At 40.6% G+C, this 23,137-nt stretch overlaps 1 protein-coding gene across 2 annotated transcripts; it reads left to right on the forward strand.

The window, feature by feature from the left end:
• The first annotated feature begins 10,104 nt into the window (after positions 1–10,104).
• On the forward strand, positions 10,105–22,488 carry LSM14B (LSM family member 14B). 2 transcript variants are annotated; one of them, XM_062589581.1, is made up of 10 exons: positions 10,105–10,275; positions 14,497–14,660; positions 14,988–15,123; positions 15,567–15,683; positions 17,489–17,659; positions 17,824–17,910; positions 18,997–19,158; positions 19,338–19,491; positions 20,568–20,747; positions 21,159–22,488. In XM_062589581.1, exons 1-9 carry the CDS (start codon positions 10,155–10,157, stop codon positions 20,737–20,739), a joined length of 1,284 nt encoding a protein of 427 aa, XP_062445565.1. In that variant the 5' UTR covers positions 10,105–10,154; the 3' UTR covers positions 20,740–20,747; positions 21,159–22,488. The 2 variants fall into 2 exon arrangements, with proteins under 2 accessions (XP_062445565.1, XP_062445566.1); XM_062589582.1 differs by lacking the exon at positions 15,567–15,683.
• Positions 22,489–23,137: the final 649 nt, after the last annotated feature.

Here is a 23,137-nt window from a genome sequence, read left to right on the forward strand (position 1 = left end):
TACCAGTGGAGAATAATTTGCTGGTCACAGATAGTACTGAATTAACTAGATCTTCAACCTCTGGCATTTTCATAGACTTGTCATGGGATTACAGCCTGATTTTAAAATAAATGTTTACTTTTTTGTTTTATGAAAGCCTCTGCATTTTACCTAGCAACAAGGGACTATAATGACTCTATGAGAATATGTCCCATGGCTGTCCATGCACCGATTTCATAGTGCTGCTCATTTGTTACAGAACTTAGGATCTACTTCTGCAGAAATACTTTCCATGCTTCCACATGTGCATATGTGCGGGATTTTTAACTCATTTCCAAAATGTTTCAAGGAGCATAGGAGATCTATGGACAATTTCAGGTGTACATAGGGTCAGGAGAAAGAGACAAAAGAATAGAGTTCTGGTTGAAGGTGAGGCAGTGCTTTGCAGAACGGCCAAGAGTTTGTCAACCTGAAAGTCTGGACACCGATTTTTCTGCAAATGGCAGAAAATTTCTGTCTGGAGCAGCAAGACTTTATATGCATCCAGAATACAAAAGTTTGACAATAATTTGCAGAAAAAATATTCCTGTGTAAACATTTTACTTTGAATGTATGGGCAAATGCAGTCTTACTATAGACATGCACATGAAGATAAATGAAACAACTTCAGATTCCTCTTTTTAAAAAGTCTCTAAATTATACTGTCCTCTCCTTGGAATCTCAATATATTGTTGAAGTCTTGGTCTTAAAATCATCCCACGTTTTTCACCTATCCTTAAGTGTATCATTGAATATCTAATACTCTTAATAGCCATGGATTAATTCTCATAATTAAGTATGGTATGCTCCAGGCAAATGCCTTAATCTTTGCATTGTAAAAGCACAAGAGATGAACAGTAGTTTCTAAAGCAACTGTATTTTTTATTTTATTGTAATCATACCCACTTACATTCCTATTTACACTTAAGGACAGTGTCTATTTTGATACGTACTGGACCATTTTTGCTAGCTACAGAATTACCAACTCTTTGACTGCAATTCAGAGTTCCAGGTAGAACATCTAGTGCAATGCTGCTATGGAGAAGACATGCCAAAACCACCCATTCATTTCTTAAGTGCTTTTACCTGCATAAGGACAGTTACTGGAATTCCACAAGTACAGGAGAAAAACAACTTAATTCTTTTATCATTAAAGCTATTTAGTTACAATGTGATATAACTGAATAAATACATTATTTTTTGAGACAGTTAAGAGATTTCCTCTTTCTAAACACAAGTTCTTTAACAAAACCTAATTATTATTTGGGAAATATCATAGAGAAATAGTCTGTTAGAGTGCTTATGTGATAGATTTTCAAAAGGAGAAGTGAACTGAGCACACAACTGCCTTGGGAATCTTGTGTGCATGGGACAGTTTGAAGAACCTGTCACTGATACATGCTACAGGCAATTCACATAGAACTTATGGAAGTATGGTTATACGGAGTGACACCTGCCAAGAACAGGTATAGTTAATGTTATTTCAGTCTTGAAAGACCAGTTGCTGTAGATGAAAACATTTGCCCTTCAGAATTTGATTGGCATTTGTTTTATCACAATGCCTAGAAACGTAAGTTACAGAAACAGAGCTGGACACATTCTTTGTCCCTAAGCCTTTAAATCATTCAATAGTCCATGGTACTCCTCCTTTTAAATAGAGGACTTATTCAGAAAGAGGACTGTGTGTGCCTGAATATATACATTGGAGCTTAACAATAAGAAATGTCAAATGGAACTAACAGGCAGGCCAAGGAGTTGGTAAAACTTTCAGCTTATGTATAGTACATACGTCAAAATCCAAATTCTTGTGATTATTCTTCCAGTTCAAAATCTACATGTGCAAGCAGTTTTTAAACAGTCTTTTTCAGATGACCAAAATGGCTAAATAATTTTCCTTACTTCATGCATAGTCAATAGTCTGCCAAATGCTCTTACCAAGCCTTATAGATGATAGGATTCCTCACAGCAACTTGACTAATCTTAGTGACATTATAAAGAGAAACAGGCAAAAGGATACTGAACTGGAAAGCCAGTATGGATAGAAGAGGTATGGAAACATCATAAAAAAGCAAGTAGAAGCTAGAAAACTAGTAAAGGAAGTTTGTTTTGGTTATAAAGAAGTGAGATTTTATCTAAACATTCTGCAGATTTGGAGTGCAAAAAGAATGTAGAGAAGATTTTGCCAAGTTTTTTTTCATGAATTCTCTGTAAAAACTGATTAAAATAAATCATGCTGTAACTCATTTATTGAGCTGCTTCAGACTTAATGAAAACACAGCACGAAAGGCTATTATACAAGTTTTTTTTTTTTTTCAATTCTCCAACAGTCTAAAATAGTTAAGGATATTATTTCAGACAGTATCAGTTACTTTCTTACTCTGCCCAACATATATCCTTACCATCAGTGACGGAGTTCAAGGACTTGCCCCTACTTGTTTAATCAGTTTTTTGCTCATTTTTGAAACTCCAGACAAATGCAATGACTTAATTAAATATGGATGGATGATCTCCCACAGTTGACAGAAGAAATTAGTACAAGTTTTGAAGCGAGTCAGACAAATATTTTATCTCTCAAAATACAAGATGGGGAAAACTGCCAACTCAAAGGAAATGACACACCCAGATGGATGGCTAAGTTTTTATATTAAGTTGTTCCTTAATGTCAATCTTGTCTGCATGGGATTACTTGCAATACTCTTTCATTACTGCAGAGTTACAATATTGCAGTCACTGTTACTTAATTTTCTAGCTGGGACAGTAAACCTACCCATCTGTGTAAACTAACCATTTATTAAAAATCAGACAAAATAGCAGGCAAAAAATACATCTTGTTTTGAGATGATTAGCTTGGGAAGCAATAGAAAATGTGTATGTTCTCCTGTAAGAAAGTGAAATTGTTTTTATGAAACTATAAAATTTGTTTCTCTTCATTACTTTCAGTAGAGGCAGCTAGTTTTGCTACTCTTCATAGTTTTAGTGGGTTAGTAAGTTTACTCATTCATTATTATTCTTTGACATGAAGCAATCTAAGTAGAACTTAGGCAGCCTGAAGCCATCCCCACTACATCCTCATTCCCAGCAAGAACCCACCAAACCTACCATCCTTGCAACTTTGAAAGCTATGTCCAGTTCCATTCTGGTACGCACACTATCATGATCATTCAACATACTATTCTTATCCCAGTATTTATATTAGTATTTCCACAGATGTGTATGGCAAAGTTGCCCTCTTCCTAAAGCTTTTCTATCATAAAAATAGATTCACAGAAAATAGAGCCCTTAAACCTTCTCCTGCAGTTTAATTGCTCTTCGGTGTTCTAAATTCTGAACTTTTCAGTTCACAAGGATTATCTTTCCTACAGGAACCACATCATCCTCTTTTAATATCTGGGTGGAGCAGTGAGCCACCTGCATCACAAAGGGAATGAACCACTAAATCACTAACTCTTGCCCTGCAAAGATCAGGCAGCATTATTATTCTACTACAGATAGTTAATTGAAAAGGTAGTCAGTACTATGTCACTGTGGGGTTCCAATTCATTCTTTTGCTGATGTAAACATCAGATTTTTTTCAGTTTACAAGAAAATAAGCTTTTTTTTTTTTTTTCCCTAATTCACAACCTCATCCTCAGCTTCACATTGGGTTCTTTCTAGTTCATCAACGATTAAGATTCTTCAGACCAATTTACGAGTTATACCTGCACAAACTTCTTGCCTTCATGAGGTGTTAATAATAACTGTATGTCTCAGATAGCCTTCAGAAGTTTGTCATGGGTGGTGTCATGGGCACTGTAAATATTGAGGATGCCGCTAAGCAAAATGCAGAGTCCAAGATGAAGCTGTGAGTTTTTTTTTTTTTTTTTTTTAAAAAAAAGCAGCAGTAGCATGTTTATATGAAATAATTGAGAAAATTAAAATGCCAAATTTCAAATGTTGTTGTTAGGGTCACTTTACACAACAGGATTATGTTTTAAAAGTGTACTAACTAGTAAAACCCTTGCCATATATTAAATAATAGAAAAATGAGATATGAAATAAAAATAATGCAAAGGCTTTGAAACAGTAAATGTCAGAATTTTCAGGTACATGAAGAAAGTGTGTACATTAATACTACAATAGTAAGGAGAAGCACCAGTTAGAGAAAGGCTGCCATCTTAAGTAGGGACTGATTTACAGTTTAGCTTCTAGAAGGTGAAAAAGATTAGATGTCATTTTATTGTCATCCAAAATAAATTACCCTCTGAAACTGCACTAAAATCCTATTGCTATGAATTAGTCTTACCATTCTTGGTATCTTTAACATAAAAATGAATTAAAACCTACAAACTTTTAACTCCAAAGACTATTCAGGTCTTACTTTAAGAAGTAAAATAACAAAAACAGAAAGAAAGAAAAACACCCTAGCAGATAAAACAATGAATAATTACCTCCTCAAAGGTATTTCCAAAACATGTTTTTTAAAACAAGTCTAAGAACAACCTAAGCCATGAAAACTGCAACAGATGTTACGCAGCGAGAGAACAGCACACTGCCTCATCTAGGTAAAATGATATGTTACTCAGCTGAACAAAAAGAAGCAGAATCTGCTAGTAGTTTGTAAAGCAGGTAAGGAGAGAAACTAATGTCTTTGGCTCAAGAAGAGAATCCACTGCAGAGAATTAATGCAAATGAGGTCTCTGAACTACAATATCTAATAAAGGAACTCTTCCCTCTACGATCTCTCCCCACTCGCATGTTGTCCTACGATTTGCTTTGCGCTAGGAAGAAGAATGAGCAGCAGGCTCTTTGTTCAATCCCATTCAGTCTCAATGCCAGTGAAGTCATACTCAATACTGGTAGCCTGTTCAGTAATTTTCACAGAGATAAAGAAGTCAAGAGAGGAAGGACTCTTAAGGAAATACTGCTACGCAGCCTCCTGAAATTTAAGCTAAATCAAGTAGAAAAGATAGTATTTTGTATACAGAGTAGTGAAATTTGCTAGCCTGGGAAGTCCAGAGGTCTGAACAGGATACAACTTGTACTCTCCAAAACATCTGATTTTGTTCTGAAAAGACTGCCTATGGAGTGAGGTATAAGGCTGTACTCCCATCTGCTCCTTAGTCTCTCCACTGAGACTACTAACAAGTGTTAGTAGGTCAGTTGTGATAGCATGCTTTTAACTTGGACACTATTCAACCTAGAAGTGGATTTAGCTCACTGGTTATCATTGCTATCTTGAGCTTCTTGAAGAACTGTTCATGAAGCTAAATATACAGATTCTTAATATCCCAGTTAATGCAGCAACTCCAGAGCCTAGAATAATCCTCTGCAGCATCACGTCCATCAAAGACAATTTTTTGCCTTCCTTGTTTATAACTTCCTGTTCTCCTTTCAGTATGCTCTTTACTCCACCTTCCTGCTCACTTCATGCCTGAGAAAACTTCATGAAATCTCAGTTTCATCCTATCCCCTCTCATGTCAGGCATCCGTGAGGATAAACAGAGGCTTACAATTCACTTTAGCACAACAGTACCCAAGAAAACAGCCTATATGGCAAAGCGAACAAGTCACAGATGTTTCCTTTGTATTTTTGGCTATGTTCAGTGCTCCCCACTGTCCTAGATAGACAGCTATCTCTTTTTATGCCCTAATTAATTTCTAAACTTATGTCTGAATCCTTTTACTCATTTCAATGAGAAGCAGATGCCTAAACACCTTTTCTGGAATCTGGGTTCCTTCAGTTTATGTGACGAACCACCAAACTTCAGCTTAGTCAACTTTTTTGTATCACATATATTAACCACTTACCCACTTTCATGCAAGGACATCTTAAAACTATCACCAGCATTCACAGGATGAAAATAATCATCTAGCTATCCAGAGTAATTCCATCCTGCCCTTTGTGATTCAGAAAGCCTCAGTATAAAAGGTGTTTGCATGTCTCTAACTGTTGTGCTTCTCCACAATTCCGTGTTGAAATGAATAATAACAGAGAACAGGATTTTGGGCCATGTTCTTGGTCTCGCCATGGACTTGATGTCCACTAGTGAGCATATAGTTTTTTGTCTCATCTTCACAGCTTGTAAAATACATACTGTACTGTAGTAATATGAGCATGAATAAAGTTTGGATTAGCAATCTGAGTTCATTCTCATAAAAGATGTTATATATGTCCAAAATATTTCAGTTTATTAAAACAAATAAATATATACTCCATCCTTCTACTGCTGCATCAAAAGTGGCACAATGACTTCTTATCTCTATAGCTTCAGGTAATAAAACAGAACTTCTACAGCTAGGCCCGACATATATATGAGCTGCGAACAGTGAACACTGGGCAGGTCAGAAATGCACTGCTCACTTATCCCATAAATGCAAGTGAATGTATCAATCCCATCTTAAAAGACTGAAGAATTCACAAGCGCTATACAAAAACACAAAATTTCCAGAATTCTTCTGTAATTTTACCATTGCATTTTATAATTATACTAAAAAAACCCTCTTCTGTAGAAAATGATTGACTTACCAAGGGAAAGAGTAGACTGACTACAGTATGAAAAGTAGCACACATACATGAAACAAGAATGGATACATGAAAACTAGAAAATAAAGACATACTGTTTTAATATGAGTTCATTTATAATAAAACTGTGGATTTTTTAAAAGAGAGAAAGAGAGAGAGAGAAAGAGGGAGAGGGAGAGAGATAACTGTGTCCTAAAGCTCCCTGATCATGTTTTCATCATTTCTCTCTTTGGCTACACACACTATCCCATAGATCCTAGTTAAAGATAATTAGATGGCAATAAAAATCAAATATTCTTCTACCTACATATCTGTCTGTGGAGAATACAGATTAAGAGCATGTTAAGTCCAGTATGTAACTCTAAGTGCTGTAGGTAAAACTTGATCTCAGATACTGAAAATATATCCTATGGAAACAGTGCATCTGTACAAAATAATTAGTTTGTTATAAGCTTCACTCACACAAACATTTCCACCCCTTACCTCAGTATTTCTTAAAGAGTATTGAATTAACTTGGAATGCCCAAACTGCGGTCTTGCTTTGACACTCACAAAGTTTGTGGGCTTGGTAAGAATTTTAAGCTTTCTTTATGGCTTTCTTGTCGGTAAAATATATTTTATCTTGACTATGTAACATATGTGGACTGCTAAGAAATGCAGTGGAATAATGCAGAATTATGACAATTCCACTATGTACGCAGTTGAGGTACCAATCAGGAGCACCAATCCCACACAAGCCTATAACTATGACACTGTATAAAATACTTCATTTAAATCCAGGAGTTAAATTGACTTTAGATTTGATGTATGGGGGTGGAATGTAAGATGTCAAAATTGAAATGTCTGAGGCACCAACTCAAAACTAAGAAAGACAGAAAGAAAAAGGGAGAGAGAAGATAGGACAGTTATATATATTGCAATCTCAGTGTTTATTTCTAGAATAAAAAACATTTATTGTTAAATGATTTTTTCAGAAGAAACATCCTCTTTTGAGATACAAGACAAACCAACATAGTGAAGCAGCATTCCATACATACATCATTGAATCTCTGACTGTGAGATACTGAGAAACTAATGGTATAAAGCATATATATTATCTAAATAAAAGTTTTCCTATATCTCTAACCATGTTTCTATTTTTTTAATTTTCATTTCCTTCTTTCATTCTCTTTCCCTCTCTCTTCCCTTTGTTCCTGTTTCCTTCAGTTGGTTTTACATGGTTTTTTTTCCTTATTTGGAATAAAAATATCTACACAGATGGATAATTTCTTTCTCCTCATCCTTCCTGCATCTTTATAGTTCTCTTTTTCTAGTTCCTCCTTTACTCCTGAGCTCTTTTCTACTACCCATTCCCCACACCTCTACAGAAGCGCATTCTAGACTTCGTGATCTTACCTTCCTGCCCTGTAGCTACCATATTTTCTTTCAAACTCCTATCAGATTGCTAACTTTTCTTTTAGGGCTCATGTGTTTCTTTACTCTGTTACATTTGGTCCTTTTGACTGTTGTCAAACAAAATCTGCAAAAGAAATTCATTATAATAGCTATATCTTCCAGAGACAGGTCAATTTATGGCCACGATGATCACAACCAAAATTAAGTTTACATTTCTCTCCTTACCAGTATATAGATTATGCCACTTTGATGTGTTCTTCTTTATCCAACTGCTTTTTTCTCCTTTCAGGATTCACCTTGTTGTACTGGTAAGTGAGGTTCCCCTTCTCTTTTCTGCTATTAAAAAGAAGTGAAAGCATAAAGCAATCATGATACCTTCTGCTGGATACAGAATAGAGTATTTGAACTACAGGTAGCCATGAATCAGTGTCAGGACTTTTCTGGTGCGCACGAGAAAACAGAAGGAGTTGAACTAAAAAACCTGGAAGCCCATATACCATTTCTAAAAAAAAAATACTTTAAGAGGGGAACTAAGGATTATTGAGTCATGAAGTTTGTGAGTATAAACTAAAAGAGGGAATATGGCTTTTCTACCTGTAGTGACATCACTTAGAATCTTTCCAGTCAAAACACTTATTTGTGACTGTGCCTGAACACAGCATTCTATTATTACTTCTTTCCTGTATTTTTCAGTTTGAACTTTTCCATATTCCTAAACTAGACACTCCTCATACAGGAAAACTAGATGAGTTTTTTCATCAGGGAAGTTTCTAACCAGTAATCTGCCCACTAAATGGCATCCTTTACTGCATTAAAAAGTGACCTTTTCCTGCTCTATATAGCTTGTACTTAATACTGAATGAAATACCTAAAAAGACAGGTAGACTGACTTTTTATTAGAAATTACTGCTTGCCTAATTCATACATATATAATCATCTTAATTTTTTATATTTTAGCAACTGCCTCCACATTAAAGCAATCCAAATTTAACAAGACTGTGTGTGCGTGTGTCCACAAGGGAGAGTGAAAGGGAAGGAGCCTTTGCTATTTGGACAAGCAGATGAGCTTTCCAGGCTGTATAAAGAACATGAAGAATGGCAATATAAAATACATAGGATGACAGAGCAGACAGCTCGCAGTATGTGGTGAGCAGCTCTCGGAGCCATGGTGCACAAGGAAACAGGTCGTTGCGACACGAGGAGACACCTGTGGACTGCACACCACGGAGCTTCTCTCCGCTGTAACACTGATGGGAGACGTGCAGCCAAGGGACGGCCGCACGCAGCTCCAGCAAACCTCTTCGCACTTAGACAATAGCTCCCAGCATCGTGTCTCCAGCTGCTAGTTTTGAACCGTATTCATTTGCATCACAAGAATTAGCGGGATTTCCACGCTCCGACCTGGCACCCCGAACGTAACCGCCCTGCCTGATCCTGATCCGCCCTCCCGCTGCCTCCTGCGCCTGTGCCTGCCAGATGCTACCAGCCGTTCCGCGCTGACCCGCAGATGGCCGGGGAAGCTGGAACTCCCCCCGCCGAGGCTCTCTCTCCAGCTGCGGCCTAGCCCCGCGGCCCCTTCCCCACGAGGCGACTCGCCTCCAGCCGCTGGCGGGCGGCACCCTGCCCCTCGCGCGGAACAAAGGCAGGCCCGGAGGCCGCGGGGGCGCCGGGGAGCGGGCGAAACGCGCCTCGTCCCCTTCAGCGGCGGCGGGGTGCAGCTCACCCCCGCTTCCCTCTCCTCCGCGACCGTTACCCGCCGCCGGGAGGGGCTCGCGCCGCGGCTCCCCTCAGAGCGGCGGCAGCTGCGGCTGCGGCTGCGGCTACTGCTGCTGCGCCGCGCGCGCGGGAACGGCGGGAACGGCGCGAGCCCCGCCCCGCCCCGCCCGCGGCGCACGTGGCACCTGCGCCCGGGCCACTCACGTGACGCGACGCCGGGCTTCCCCCCGCCCCTCCCCCTGCGCGTCTGACCCCGTCTCCCGTCTGGTCAAGAGCGGACGGCGGCGCATGCGCGGCGCGACCGCAGCACGCCTCCGCTCAGCCCCCCCCCCTCCCCGGCGTCTCCCTCCGCCCTATATAAGGCGCGCGCGGCGGGGCTCGCGGCTCCGCAGTGTGCGTGGGCGGCGCGGCGGCCTCCGCGCCCGCGCTGCAGCCACCCGCGCGGCGGCGCCCCCCCGCCTCGCCGCCGTCGCCTCGCCCCCCTCCGCCCGCCGGAGCCGCGCGGCGCGGCCGCGGTGGCGCCATGAGCTCGGGCACCCCCTACATCGGCAGCAAGATCAGCCTCATCTCCAAGGCGCAGATCCGCTATGAGGGCATCCTCTACACCATCGACACCGAGAACTCCACCGTGGCGCTGGCCAAGGGTGAGGCGGCGGCGGCCGCGGGGGGTCGGGCCTGGGCGCCGCGCCGCGCCTCCCCTCCCGCCGCGCCGCGCCGCGGCCTGGCCGCCGAGGGGCCGCGGGGCGCCGCCGCCGCGCCGTGAGTCAGCATCGGGGGCGCCGGCGGCCTGAGGGGCCCTCGCGGCCCGGCGGCTCCCCCGGCCCCGTGCGGTTACCCGTCCTCCGAGGCGAGGAGCGGGCGCTGTCGGCCTCTCTGCCCCCTCTGACAGGATCGCGGAGCTGACGCCGTCCGTGGCCGCTCAGGCTTTGGTGCCTCTGCCCCGTCCGTCTGCGCCCGGCTCGAGCAGGGCCGCAGATCCGCGCCGGGGGAAGGGGCGGGGGGGCGGCAGCGTCGCTATTGATGCGTCTTTGTTCCTTCGTGATCGATAACTGGGCCCCGCTGGGGGGGGGGGGGGCTGCGCCCGCCCCCGGCTCTGCCGCCCGCCGGCCGGGCTGCCCCCCGAGGCTCTGCTCCGTGTCCCCCGGCGCGCACGGGCAGCTTTGTCTCTTCGGGTTCAGTCGTTACCTGTGCTGGGAATTCCCATATCTGCTCTCAGGAAAACCTGTCCACCCACCCTTGTTCAGTCTCTCAAGCAGCATTTAATTTCGTAGTCCTTTTAACGTCCAGCTCGGTTGCTGCAGCCAATCCGTATGTGTTTTTTTTTTTTTTTTCCCTGAGTTTTGTCCTTTTTCTTCTGGAAAGTTCAGCTTGTTCATTGCCTTCAGCAGCCCGTCGTTCGTGCTTCAGGATGGTTCAGAAACCAACATCTTTTGTCTCAACATTCTGTCTGCTAGAACTTGAGGCACTGTGGTTTGCCTTGTCTTTCATAAGGCAGCGTACGCTATAGTCCTTACCCGGTATGATGATGCTTATGTGAAACTGGGCACAAATACTTAAAACCTCTCAGTGTTTAAGTTTAAAAAAAAAAAAAAAAAAGTGAGTTTTTACAAATTTGCTTTTTTTCCTAGGGAAATAGCTGTCTGTCTAACCATATAAATGGAGCTATTTCTGTTAGTGTTTCAATAGCAGTAGACTGAGGAACTGCAGGAAAAGTGGAATTCCTTTACCATATGTACAAGATGGTATTCACCTTTATTCAACAGCAGGGGATGGTTTCTTACATAGTTTTAGCTTCCACATAGCACTTGCTACTAAAGAGCTTAAGGGGTATATTTCAGAGGCCTGTGTGATTACATCATGGTGTGGGAAAATGTATGCTTTATAAAAAGACTTCTGGCTAGGTCTTGTATGTGTTAGTCTTAGTGTTCAGTTTTTAACTGGAATTCCTTAAGAAATTTGTTACAATAGACTAGAGTAGGGGGAAGCACATTCTGTCTCCTACACATGCACTTAAAGTGCTGTTTTATAAACTTAGCAGTACATACTTAGCTTTTTATTTTAGCTCAGTGCCTTTTTTTTAATTAGGAGACTTTATACCAAAATTGTTGCTACTCTGGCATCAATGTTGAAATTGCACCTATATAGGGATAGAAACGCTATGAACTACTGATAGGCAGTTTGTGCTGTATAGATAGCTGCTAAGCTGCTATTAAGCCCAAAATGCTAACGTTTAAGGCTCAAACAAATTTGATGCATACTGTGTCCTGTTCCCTTGACTACTATAATCCATGTAGTACGAAGAATAACTTTTGAAGGGACCTCAGGAAGTACTCTGGTTCAGCCTCATATTCAAGGTGGGGCTACCATCAATTGATTCATATTCTGTCCTTGTTAAATCTAGGTATGTTAGATGTTAATCTCTCACGGTTGTAATTTAACACTGGTGAACTTAACACCCCTACCATAGGAGTTCTCTGAAGAGACTAGAGTTTAGGGACAAGAAAATAACTGTGTAGGCTCAGTTTTACCAATGTCTAGTCATTCTGGTTATTCCTCTTGATTCTTCTGTGGTCTAGCTCTTCTGTGTATGAATACAAACTATGTTATAGAATACTAGCTGCAGTACAATGGTTTGTTTTAGTTTGTTTTTCATCTGTAAACAATAGCCACTAACTCTGTGGTAGATAGCCCTTCGGACCTCAGAAACTTAAAACTGTACTTTGTGATGCACCTGAGGTCATTAAATGCTTAATATGTGGGGGCAGGCACGTTCAGATACTGTTTTGTCTATAATAAGGACATAGTTTTCAACACTTGAAGTTAGAAATCAGGATATTTGGGGATGAACCAACTGAGACTGTCTGGAAAGCTTCAAACTTTGCAGATCATGTATTTTTCTATGTGAAACCTGACAGACTGATCCCAGAACACAGAATCCAGTGCTCAGAGAAGCTGTGTACTGAAGTTAGCTGTTTTGTTCTCCAGCAGTCCCTGGCTAACTTTAGATTATTACAGCATACAGCTCACAGTGATACATTCTAATCTTGCACAGGGGTATTGCCTTGGTTCATATCTAAAAGGCCATAAGCATTGCTTTCAGTTTATTATCTACTTCTAGTTGACTAGGTTACAGTTGTAATATGATCAACAACAGCTGGAGATCTAAAATAAGTTGGAGATTGTAAACTAATGGAGGACAGTCATTCAGAGGAAGTGACTGACAGCTTGTTCTTGCACCAGTTGTGATTCTCTTCCGGTTAGGTATAAGCCAAGGTGCTAAACAGCATCAGTAAGGTGGGGAGAGAGTTTGGTAAAGATCTGCTGTACCCCGAACTTATTCTTCCTTGTGAGCTTGCTTCACTTTCAACAACAGAATAAACTGGAATATACTTTGCAGCACCAAACTCTTTAGGGGTGAGGGGGGGAATGCCAGGATGCAGCTTTACATCTCTGAGAATGAGACTTCTGATGAGTAGGCTTGTCTGCAACCACTATCACTTGTAATAAGTTGGTGTCATTGTAGCACAACAGGGATGCTCAGCTCTGGTTTTGAGTTGATCCACTATTTGCTACCTTTTTTTTTTCCTCCCTTCCTGGAAGTGCTTTAGTGTCTATCCTATATAGCTTGTGTGACAGAGCTGTCCGCAATTATATCTTTCCAGTTGTGTAACAGTAGTAACAGCTGGCTGGCATGTGAACATAGACTGTAACATAGTATGCCCTTGTGCAGGGAGTGTTTGGAGTGTTTAGGATGTAATTGGTAAAGGTACTTTAGGCCCCTTGGCATGTCTGATTTGAAAGGTTAAGTATTTTTATGGTAACCTGTCAGAAGCAACTGCTACAGCTCCAATATGGAATTCTTTCATTACCAGAAAGCATAGTTTAATCTGTGCTGATGCTTATCCAAATTTGCAAGGCTTTAAGAAAATGAAAAAGTAGACAAGTAGTTGTGGAACTTCTATAACTTGTGACTGAATCTCTGTGCATGTACATCATGCTTATTCTTTAGTCCATTTCAAGCTTTTATACCTCAGTCTCCAAATGTGACTATGCTACCTATTTTTCTTCCTGCACTAACACTCCAGTAAGTTCGACTCTCACCTCTTTCTTGCTGTTTAGTGGCTCAAATTTATGCTCCTCCCTGGTAGCCACACAATCAATTACAGCCTTCTTTATTTAACTTTACTGTGTAACAAAGTTTTGGTTAGTACCTGCACAAGCGTTCTAATATCGGGGACTATAAAGCCTCAGTAGGTACTGAGGTTTTAGTTTTGTCACTAACAATTGCTTTGTAGTCAGTGGATATTGATCTTAAAACCAGTGGCAAGGAACTTTGAGAGTGGAGATAGAAATAGAATTTCAGTAGGGAGCTTTTGTCATTAACAAAACTTTTCTGTTGTCTGTATGGTAAACATCTGAAACTAAAGCTGAGGAATTGAGCTATAAAGCCGTGTAAGAATTGTTCCCTGCTGCTTCAGGAGCATCTTCTGCCCTCTGCTGCAGTGGCAGTTCTCTTGAGCTGAATGTCTGTATGGGACGGGCTGAGAAGAGAAGGGGAATTTGACAGTATTGAGCTACAGGGGAAGCCCTTAGTTTTGGGAATGGCTTCCTCACTCCACATGGTCTGTAGTCCGTACATTCATGGCTTGATATAAGCAAATCTGTTTATATAGGCTGCTGGAAAAGTCAGCATTTGAGGGAACAGTTGTGTGGGATAAGGAGAATCAGGGTTCTGGAAGTGACCTACTTTTTTTGTTATTCTGGCAAGTATTGTAGGAATACTACTTAATTGCCTAAATTGTAACTTAGGAATACAGTGCTGCAAAGATAATACTAGACTAATACTAATCTTTCTAATGCTGAAGTGCGATCCTTTGGTACTGAAGACCGGCCCACAGACAGACCTGCTCCTCCAAGAGAAGAAATCTATGAATACATCATTTTTCGGGGAAGTGACATCAAAGACATCACTGTATGTGAACCTCCAAAAGCGCAGCATGCTCTGCCACAAGATCCTGCCATTGTTCAAGTAAGTTGTCTGAAGCATTGATAGAAAGCTCTGATAAAACACTGGCAAGGAAAGGTTGAATTTTAGTACAGACTTGCAAAAACAACGGCCAATTAAATGTGTCCAGGAATTTTCAGATGTGTTTGAAACATACCAAACTTCATTTTAATACTTAAAATATCAGCAGAAATTTGAGTCACTGTCTAGTTTACTAGCTAAGAATGCAGGAAAATCATAGAGGTAAACTAACAGTTCTCAGTGTTTAAGCTTTAATAATGCTGAAGTAGAGAATCACTGCCAAAGCAAGTTGACTTCTGGGCACTGTAAATGTACTTTGTCTTGTTACAGTCTTCGCTGGGCTCTGCCTCTACATCATCCTTTCAGCCACATGTGCCTTACAGCCCATTTAGAGGTATGCCACCTTACAGCCAGCTTGCTGCCAGCTCTTTGCTTAGCCAGCAATATGCAGCCTCATTAGGTTTAGGTAAGTAAAAACTTTACTTACTAGAATTAAAGGTATGGTCCTTGTATGCAGCTGCTGTGAAATCAAATTACAGCAACTCTTACAGAATTCCTTGGCAAGTGTCAGGGTATAATAAACAGCAAATAAGTAGTTAAGTGATCTGCAGGGAAGACAGACACATGCACATACACACACACACACACACACACACACAATGCTAAAGGATCTTTCTGAAAGTAATGTAAATCTTAACAGTTGAGGACAGTTCACTTCTAGTCTAACATACCTTACATATACTGTATGTATGTAAAGAGAACCTATATTCCCAGACAGGACTATAAATGAGCTGCTCTAGTGCTATTCTAGAGGTTCTTGTATCTCTTTCCAAGTCCTTCAGATGTTTCGCTACCTTGTATCTTATCCATATATCTTTTTTGCTTCTCTTCTTCTCTCTATCTCTTCAGAGAAATTGGTAAGCCCTCCAGCATCAGCAGCTGCTTCCAGCCCTAGCTCTTCTCCGTCTCCACAACCTGTTTCAGAGCCTGACATGTCTTCAGAGCCCCATCAGCTTTCTTCTAAGGGTAACAGCAGTTTGAGGACTCCAAATATTTGAAAGGACTGCATGGCACTTGCACACATTCTGTTTTTGATAACCCTTCCTAGAATGATAGTTCTTATATGGGTAATGCTGGTAGAACTAGTACATTTTTGGTTATTGCTGCTTTTCATTATGTGAAATATTACTTCCTCCTGCTCTAGAAGTATTGATCAGAGAGGCAGGAGAAAACAAGTACAGGTCAGTTGATCCTGTACTGTAAGTACCAGGAGAGTGCTGCAGTCTAGGGATGCTGGCATGCTGTATCATATCAAGAAATACTTGCTAGCTTAGGACTGAGCAGTCTTTCCTAGAAAGACAAGCATACTGTTTAAATAGTGGATTGCTAAAGACATAGGTCAGTTTAAAAACAAACAAAAAATATATTGCTGTAATTGAGAAAATTCTAGGGTGTGTGATGGGGCAGTGTACCTTACAAGACTCTTGATTAGTAAAGCATGACTAACAACTCATTAAGAATTCCAGAGTGTGGAGCTGTGGTGAACTAGGATAACATTCTGGGTATTTGCTTCTATGCTTAAAGAAAGACAAAACACTTTTAAAGGAGGTTGAGTAGAGGTACTAGACTGACCATCTTCAGGGCAGAGACACCAAGTGCAGCCTGCATTTAAACATGGTAATTAGTTCCACCTGTTTTTAACTTAAGCATGTATGCTTGTGTTGGCATGAAATTACTCTTTCTTGTTTTGGCCATTAGCCTATACTCACCTTTCCAGTGTTCTGCCTAAGCTTTGAAACTCATGTTAAACTTTCACAGCAGCTTTGTCCTACTAAATAATCCTTAGGCTGTGTGTCTGTTGTCTTTGCAAGTTTTCCAGGTGTATGTAACTAGGAACCTGCATGATATTACCTCCTGGGTATATCTAATGTGGACTTAAGTCATCCGAAGTGTCAATGGTTTGGTTTATGCGTACTCTAAAGCTTTTCACTTTTCCTGCTCTTAAACTGTATTCAGTTAGTTTGCTTCCAAGCATTTTTTATGCATAACTACATGTCTGTAGTAATCCAAAGCTTCTAATTAAATGCAGAATGCAGTATTTCTTCTGACTACTGAAGACTGTCACTTTATAATATAATTGGTATAAGGTATACCAAACCATGAAAAGTATTTACATGTTTTGTAGTGTGAATAAATAAGCCTGGATGGAAGAGCTACAGAAGTCTTGGGTAACACTTTGGCCTTGACCAAGAAGGAATTTAAAAGGGTAACTTTGAGATCCTGGTCTGGTTTCAGGTTTTATTTGTTTGAAAGCTAGCAATAAGCAATGACAGTACTTCAAATAGTTGAAGAGCTTCTGAAGATGGGCTTACAAAATGAGATATAGTTGAGGTTAAGCCTCTCTGGCAATTTTTTTGACAAAGTGGGTGAGATTTCTTTGAGCAATTTCAAAATGGTAATTTTTCCTTTGCATTTAAGGTACCATGTAAAGTAAAATCCACATAACTGCAAATACAGAAAGAAATTGGATTCCAGTATAAACTTTCTATTAAGAGACTGCCTTGGCTTGCATATCTAATGTGTATCTAACTCAGTTTAAGCAATAAATGGATGGATTTGCTGATTTAAGGCACTGGATTTGAGAGCCAAGAAGACTTGTATGGTGGTAGTGCTTTACCCTAGTGTACATGCCACTTAGTGGCAGAGTGTATAGTGACACCACTAAAGTTTTTGAATAATTCCTTAAAAAAAAAAACTCCATTGAAGTGGATAGGGTTCGAGTAGAGTTAGTGCACTTGGTGAAATGCACTTTGTTATTGGAATTTTTGTAGGTGCTGGCTTTCCTTCTGTTCACCCAGTCCGCAAAAGCCCCATGGTAGAGCAGGCTGTTCAGACCGGCCCAGTTGATAATATGAATTCACAAAAGCTACCCCCTGTGAAAGTAGCTCCAGGGATTCAGCGCAATGGACGGCAGGTTCCGCAGAGCAACAGTAAGACAAATGGTATGTATGTACTGCTTAATTTTGAAAGTGCCATTTTGAGTTGTCCTTCCACATTGCATACTAAGTGTCATTTAGAAGCATCCTTCCAAGTTGCATAGTAAGGAAAGACTAAACTATTCCAGTTTTGTTCTTGTGCTCCTTTATTAAGTTTGTTTTTCTTTAAGTTTCTGTAGATACAGTTCAGGCAACACCTGTGCAAACCCAAGGACAGGTGAATGATGAAAACAGAAGACCTCAAAGGAGAAGATCGGGTAGGTTAACCTGACACTAAGCATTTGCTTTAGCTTATAAAAGCAAATATGTTCACTCTTGTGGAGCATAATGGGCACAAGACCGGGAGCAAAAAAAGGCTTGATAAGGCTTTGGGCATTCAGAAGTGCTTCCCTGACAAAATAAGTTCTGGAGCCTCAGAAGTTTAGAACTTTGCAGGGGCAGAATTCTGTTGTTGATGCGTCCATTTCCCCTGCCCCTTGAAACTTGAAGGTATATTATAAAAGCCGATGCTCTGAGTTGGTAGCAATAACTAGATTTCTGTGAAACCTGAAGTATTTTTACTGGGAAGGGAAGCCTATTTAAGAATTTCCAGAGGTATGGCCTATGGCTAACAGTGGCTTACAAATGAGAGGAACTATGGAGTCATTGGTTCCATAGAACAGTTCTTATCTGATTGAGACTGCCTGCTGGTAGGCATAAGAAAGTGAAATGAACTTCAGATCTGAAGAACATATTCCTGCACAAGCAAACTGAGAAGGCAGGAAGCAAAACTTGAGTCTCAAGTTTTCAAATCAATTTGCCTAAAGGCAACACTGTACAAGGGGGTTATAGCTTTTCCAAGGAAAAAAATCATAGTTTCTCAATTAGAAACTGAGAAATGCTGTGAAAATTATACAAATTACAAGCCTCTTCACGGCTGTATAAGTCTTGGGTGACTGGGGAAACCAGTGGTCCTATTCTTCCCTGCTGTTAAGGCAAGTTTACAGAGTAAATACAGTGAGATGCTTGTAAATGAATAGCAAGTAGAATTGATAGTTGTCTCTTTCCCCCCAGTTCTACTTTGTATAGTGCTTGTTTTGATTTTTTTCTCCTAACACTGAAAGTTGGGAATAATCTGTCTTAATAGTAGAACTAACATCCTGAAATGCTTTTCAGAAAGTTAAAAGTATTGCTGTAATGTGTTTTCTACAGCCAAGTTCAGAAGTTACTTTCAAAGAGGTGTGGCCTAACCACAGGACTGGAAGCCAGAAACTCCTGAGTTCTAATCCTGGTTTCCTCTGCTCTTGAGCAAGTCATTTAACCTCCCTGCGTGTTACCAAGTGTTTAAACTCTCCTGCTTTCAGGAAACAGGAGAACCAGAAATCGTTCTAGAGGACAAAACAGACCAACTACTGTGAAGGAAAACACAATAAAATTTGAAGGTGACTTTGACTTTGAAAGTGCAAATGCACAATTCAACAGAGAGGAACTTGATAAAGAATTCAAGAAGAAACTGAACTTTAAAGGTTTGTGGCTTCATTAAATATGAATTGCTGAGCTAGTAGTAAACACTGCATAGAGAAACTCATTCTGAGAAATTGCATGATTACATATGGCAGCAACTCAGATCTTGTCTGAGGGAGCAAGAAAACAGATGGCTCTTCAGTATGCATCAAGGAAGTGTAATGCATTTTATTATCTTCAGATGACAAAGCAGAGACAGGGGAAGAAAAAGGGGACCCTGGAGTGGCAACTCAGAACAATGATGGTAATACGGAGGAGGACCTTCTGGGACCCAACTGCTATTATGATAAATCTAAGTCTTTCTTTGACAACATCTCTTCAGAACTGAAATCTAGGTAAATATTTTTGAAAAGCTTGCTTTTTGGCCTCTTCATCTCATCAAAATAGTTTGGATTGTGTTATGCAGTTTTAGGCCTAGAATTCTAGGCATAGCCTATGGAATGTGATTTAATTCTTTAAAACTTAGTGCTAGACATCTGGCAAAACACTTCTTAAGGGGAGGACTGCCATACATTTGATGGCTCACTGGTCATTATTACTAAGCCTCATGCAGGGAGATGAACAGAAAGCAAAGACTTCAGCTGATTCTGATCCACCTTGCCTAAACTATAATACAAGAATTTCCAACTGTCTCTTCTAGTACTGACTTTGTACCCATCTGACTTAGAAAAACATCTTATCTGATTCGTGGGAGGAGGCAAACAGGGTCATGCTGTGCTGAAGATGGGACGGCTATGCAGCTTGTAGACTGGAACAAGCAAAGTCTGTAGTCTGGGCAGGGAGGAGCTCAAGTCTATCTGTAGAAATGCATTAAGTACTTGAAACATTAATCTCTTTTTTAAAGAAAATCTGCTGCTGACACTAGTGTTAACTAGTGAAGTCAGAGTTCCCTTTAGTGTCGGTATGTAAAATTCCCTTGATAATGTTTCTGCTTCCCTTTAACAAAGCTTTCTTGAAAGTGCTTACTGTAGGGCATCCAGGGTTATGCAGGAAGAAGCAAACTGATGGTGTGGAGCTATTTCAGTAGGTGTCTGCTGAACCTTGGGTGTGACAGGACTTCCCTGGGAAGTCTGGGAAGCCTTCACTTTAATCAGAAATTTATTTTTTCCAAGAAAAAATATTGGGGTTTGAATTCCTAGTGAAACCCTCTTCAGCCCTTTTCAAGGCCTCTTCCAGGTCCATCTTCAGTTTTCTGAAAAAGTAGCTTGTGAAAATCAACAGCTGTCACTTTGAAACTCACGCTTACCACAGGGACTGAGCTGGGGTTGTGCCTACACTGCAGCTTTTTCTTGATGTAGTCTTTCTTTTTTTAATTAAAAAAAGAAGAAAAATTAATTCAATGAAATAGGGTGTTTGAGGCTTCCTGATAAATGAATTGGAGGCTATTTAATCTGAATGTGGTATTGTTCAGTTCTAGGCGCACGACATGGGCTGAAGAAAGGAAGCTCAATACAGAAACATTTGGAGTGTCTGGACGGTTCCTTCGTGGCCGCAGTTTTCGTGGTGGATTTCGAGGTGGAAGGGGTAGTGGAGCAGCAAGGAGAAACCAAACCACTCACAGAGCTGGTACTGGCAGAGTGTAACTTCAGAGGCAAGTTTTTGTTGTTGTTGTTTTTTTTTTTAGCAAGAACAAATGTTGTCTCAGAACTCTGAGCTAGGTCTGTCTCTTTTTGCCCGAGTTGTATGTGCAACCCATTCTGCTTTCATGGATACATCAAAAAATGTTCCTTATTGTATCTGGTGTATCTTTCCAAGTGATAAAAGGAAACATGAGATGTTTAAAATGCTTTGTCTTTGTTCTGTTGATTTCTGGAGCCAGCATTCTGTCCACTCTGGAAAGCAAGAGCTGCTTATTTCAGCTGCAGTAATACGTTGAGGCTTTCTAGCTAAGTGTTGCAGAGTTGATACAAGGGTTAAATTCATTGCTTTATTCTTGTTGGGGAAGGGTCTCTTTAGTATCAAATCTAAATCTATCCCCTCCCTCCGTTTTTCCCCTGAATAGGTTTCAACATTTCTTCGGAGAAGATGAAACTGTACATAGAAAGAAAACGACCAACTGCTGCACTAATGTGGGAAAATGGTTCATATTGTTTACTGTCTCAGCTCAAATGACAGAACTTCATGTACTACTGCTTCTATTCTGGACTTATTTTGGACCAGCAACTAACAGCTGGAATATTCTTTGGAAGAGGGAATGTGTTCAGGGGTACCTTCTTCAGGGTGGCTTTAATTTTCATCTTGTTTTTGTTTTTTTTAAGTGCAGACTAACTTACAACATGGTTCTTCTTTCTGGGTCTCTCAAAGGCTGCTATAGTCTAAGCTTAAAGTCAGACTCCTTCTCTGTACCCTGAAGAAGATAATCATGCTATTTTAACATGGAACCAAAGCTCACTTGAAATAAACCAGCTAACTTGTTTGTTCTGAGTAACCAAATGGATTCTTTGGTGCTGCTGGTCTTATTGTTCTAGGCAGCACGTGAAGTAGCACTTGGTATCTGGAAGAATGGATTCCTGGTGCTGAGAAGTTATGTATATTGTCACTTGGGAATACTGGATTGTTGATCATGTAGTAGTGTAAATGACTGGACAACTGTTTGTCAGCTGGTACTAATGTGGAGGTACTGCAGGCTTGCACAGAACTGCATCGCCCTCAGATTGGCGAAGGGAGCTGGGCACTCAGAGCCTTGGAATATGTAGGTTAGAGCAGTATGGGAGGAGCAGTGTGCTGTGGTGTCAGCAGGACAGGAGCAGCGAGCATCTGTGTGTGCTCAGATAGTCTTCTACAGTAGGTAACTGACTAGGAGGGAGCTCATAAAGCTCTGATTTGCCCCAGTTTGTACCTCATTCATAGACAGTACTAACAGCAAACAGTTCTCTGTACACTAGTAGACTGTGGTGGAACACTATGGAATGTTTTCATTAAACTAGGAATGGGGAGTCCATATAATGAAGCTTAACAGATGGGCATGTTTAATTTGTTTCCTCTAAACCCCCCATACTGTAAATAGTTTAGTTGGTTTTTTTTGTTTTTAAAATCTGTATGTGGGGAAAGGGGCTGGGAGGGAGGGGGCTAAATTTGTTTGCATGAATAAGTGGGTTAAATTGCTATAGGCATGTGTCCCTTTTTGTTCAGTAGGGAATTTTGTTGAAAAAGCACCTTGATGACTGAACCCCTTACATAGCTAGAATTTTTTAGTTACGCATTGACTTAGGTTACTGTAAAAGCTTGGATTTATTTTTGTAGGACTTTATTGCTAAGAATTAGAACATAGCAGTGGGGCTGCTCTTTGGAGTAATGTAAATTGTAATTATAATAAACATGTAAATGTTTAATATTTTTCTCAGTGTATTCTGTATGTAACTCAGCAACATGAGCACATAGGACTTGTCCAATACCTGTCCTAATACAGTTCAAATCTAATTCAAAGGAAATTACATTGCAGAGTTTTAGCCAGCCTGAGAAGTATTGCATGTTATTTTTAAATGGGGTTTGAAAACCATGTTACAGCCTTTGATCCTGTTCTTACTGTTATCCTGTGTTTTTATTTTTGGTCAGTCTGGGGAGATTTGAGGATTGAAAAAACTAGCTAATGAATGGAATAGTTGCCCAAACTGCAATGCACGTACCTCATTCTCTGTGTATCTGATGCAACCTGAAGTCTGTGTATTGGTATAACTTAACTGAACTTTGCTTCGGGTGGCAATGCTTCTGGCTTCAGTAGCTGCAAATGCCTTTAGTATCTGGACTCATAGTAGCAAAAAAGGGTGCGTGCTAAAATAATCTGGAAGCTGCTACAAGCCTCTATTTTCTCTGCTGGCAAAACAGCCAGCGGGATGTGATTTTGGCAATGCAATTCCATCTCAAAACATAAACTAAGCAGCGAGTATCTCATGGCTTGTCCTATGTGACTATAGTGAAAGGAGAAATCAAAATTAACTTCTGTATAACAATTTACTTTGTTTTCTTGTTTTAAAGCAATAG

The sequence above is a fragment of the Rhea pennata genome, chromosome 16 (genome assembly GCF_028389875.1).
Source record: "Rhea pennata isolate bPtePen1 chromosome 16, bPtePen1.pri, whole genome shotgun sequence".
In the NCBI taxonomy this organism is placed as follows: Eukaryota; Metazoa; Chordata; class Aves; order Rheiformes; family Rheidae; genus Rhea; species Rhea pennata.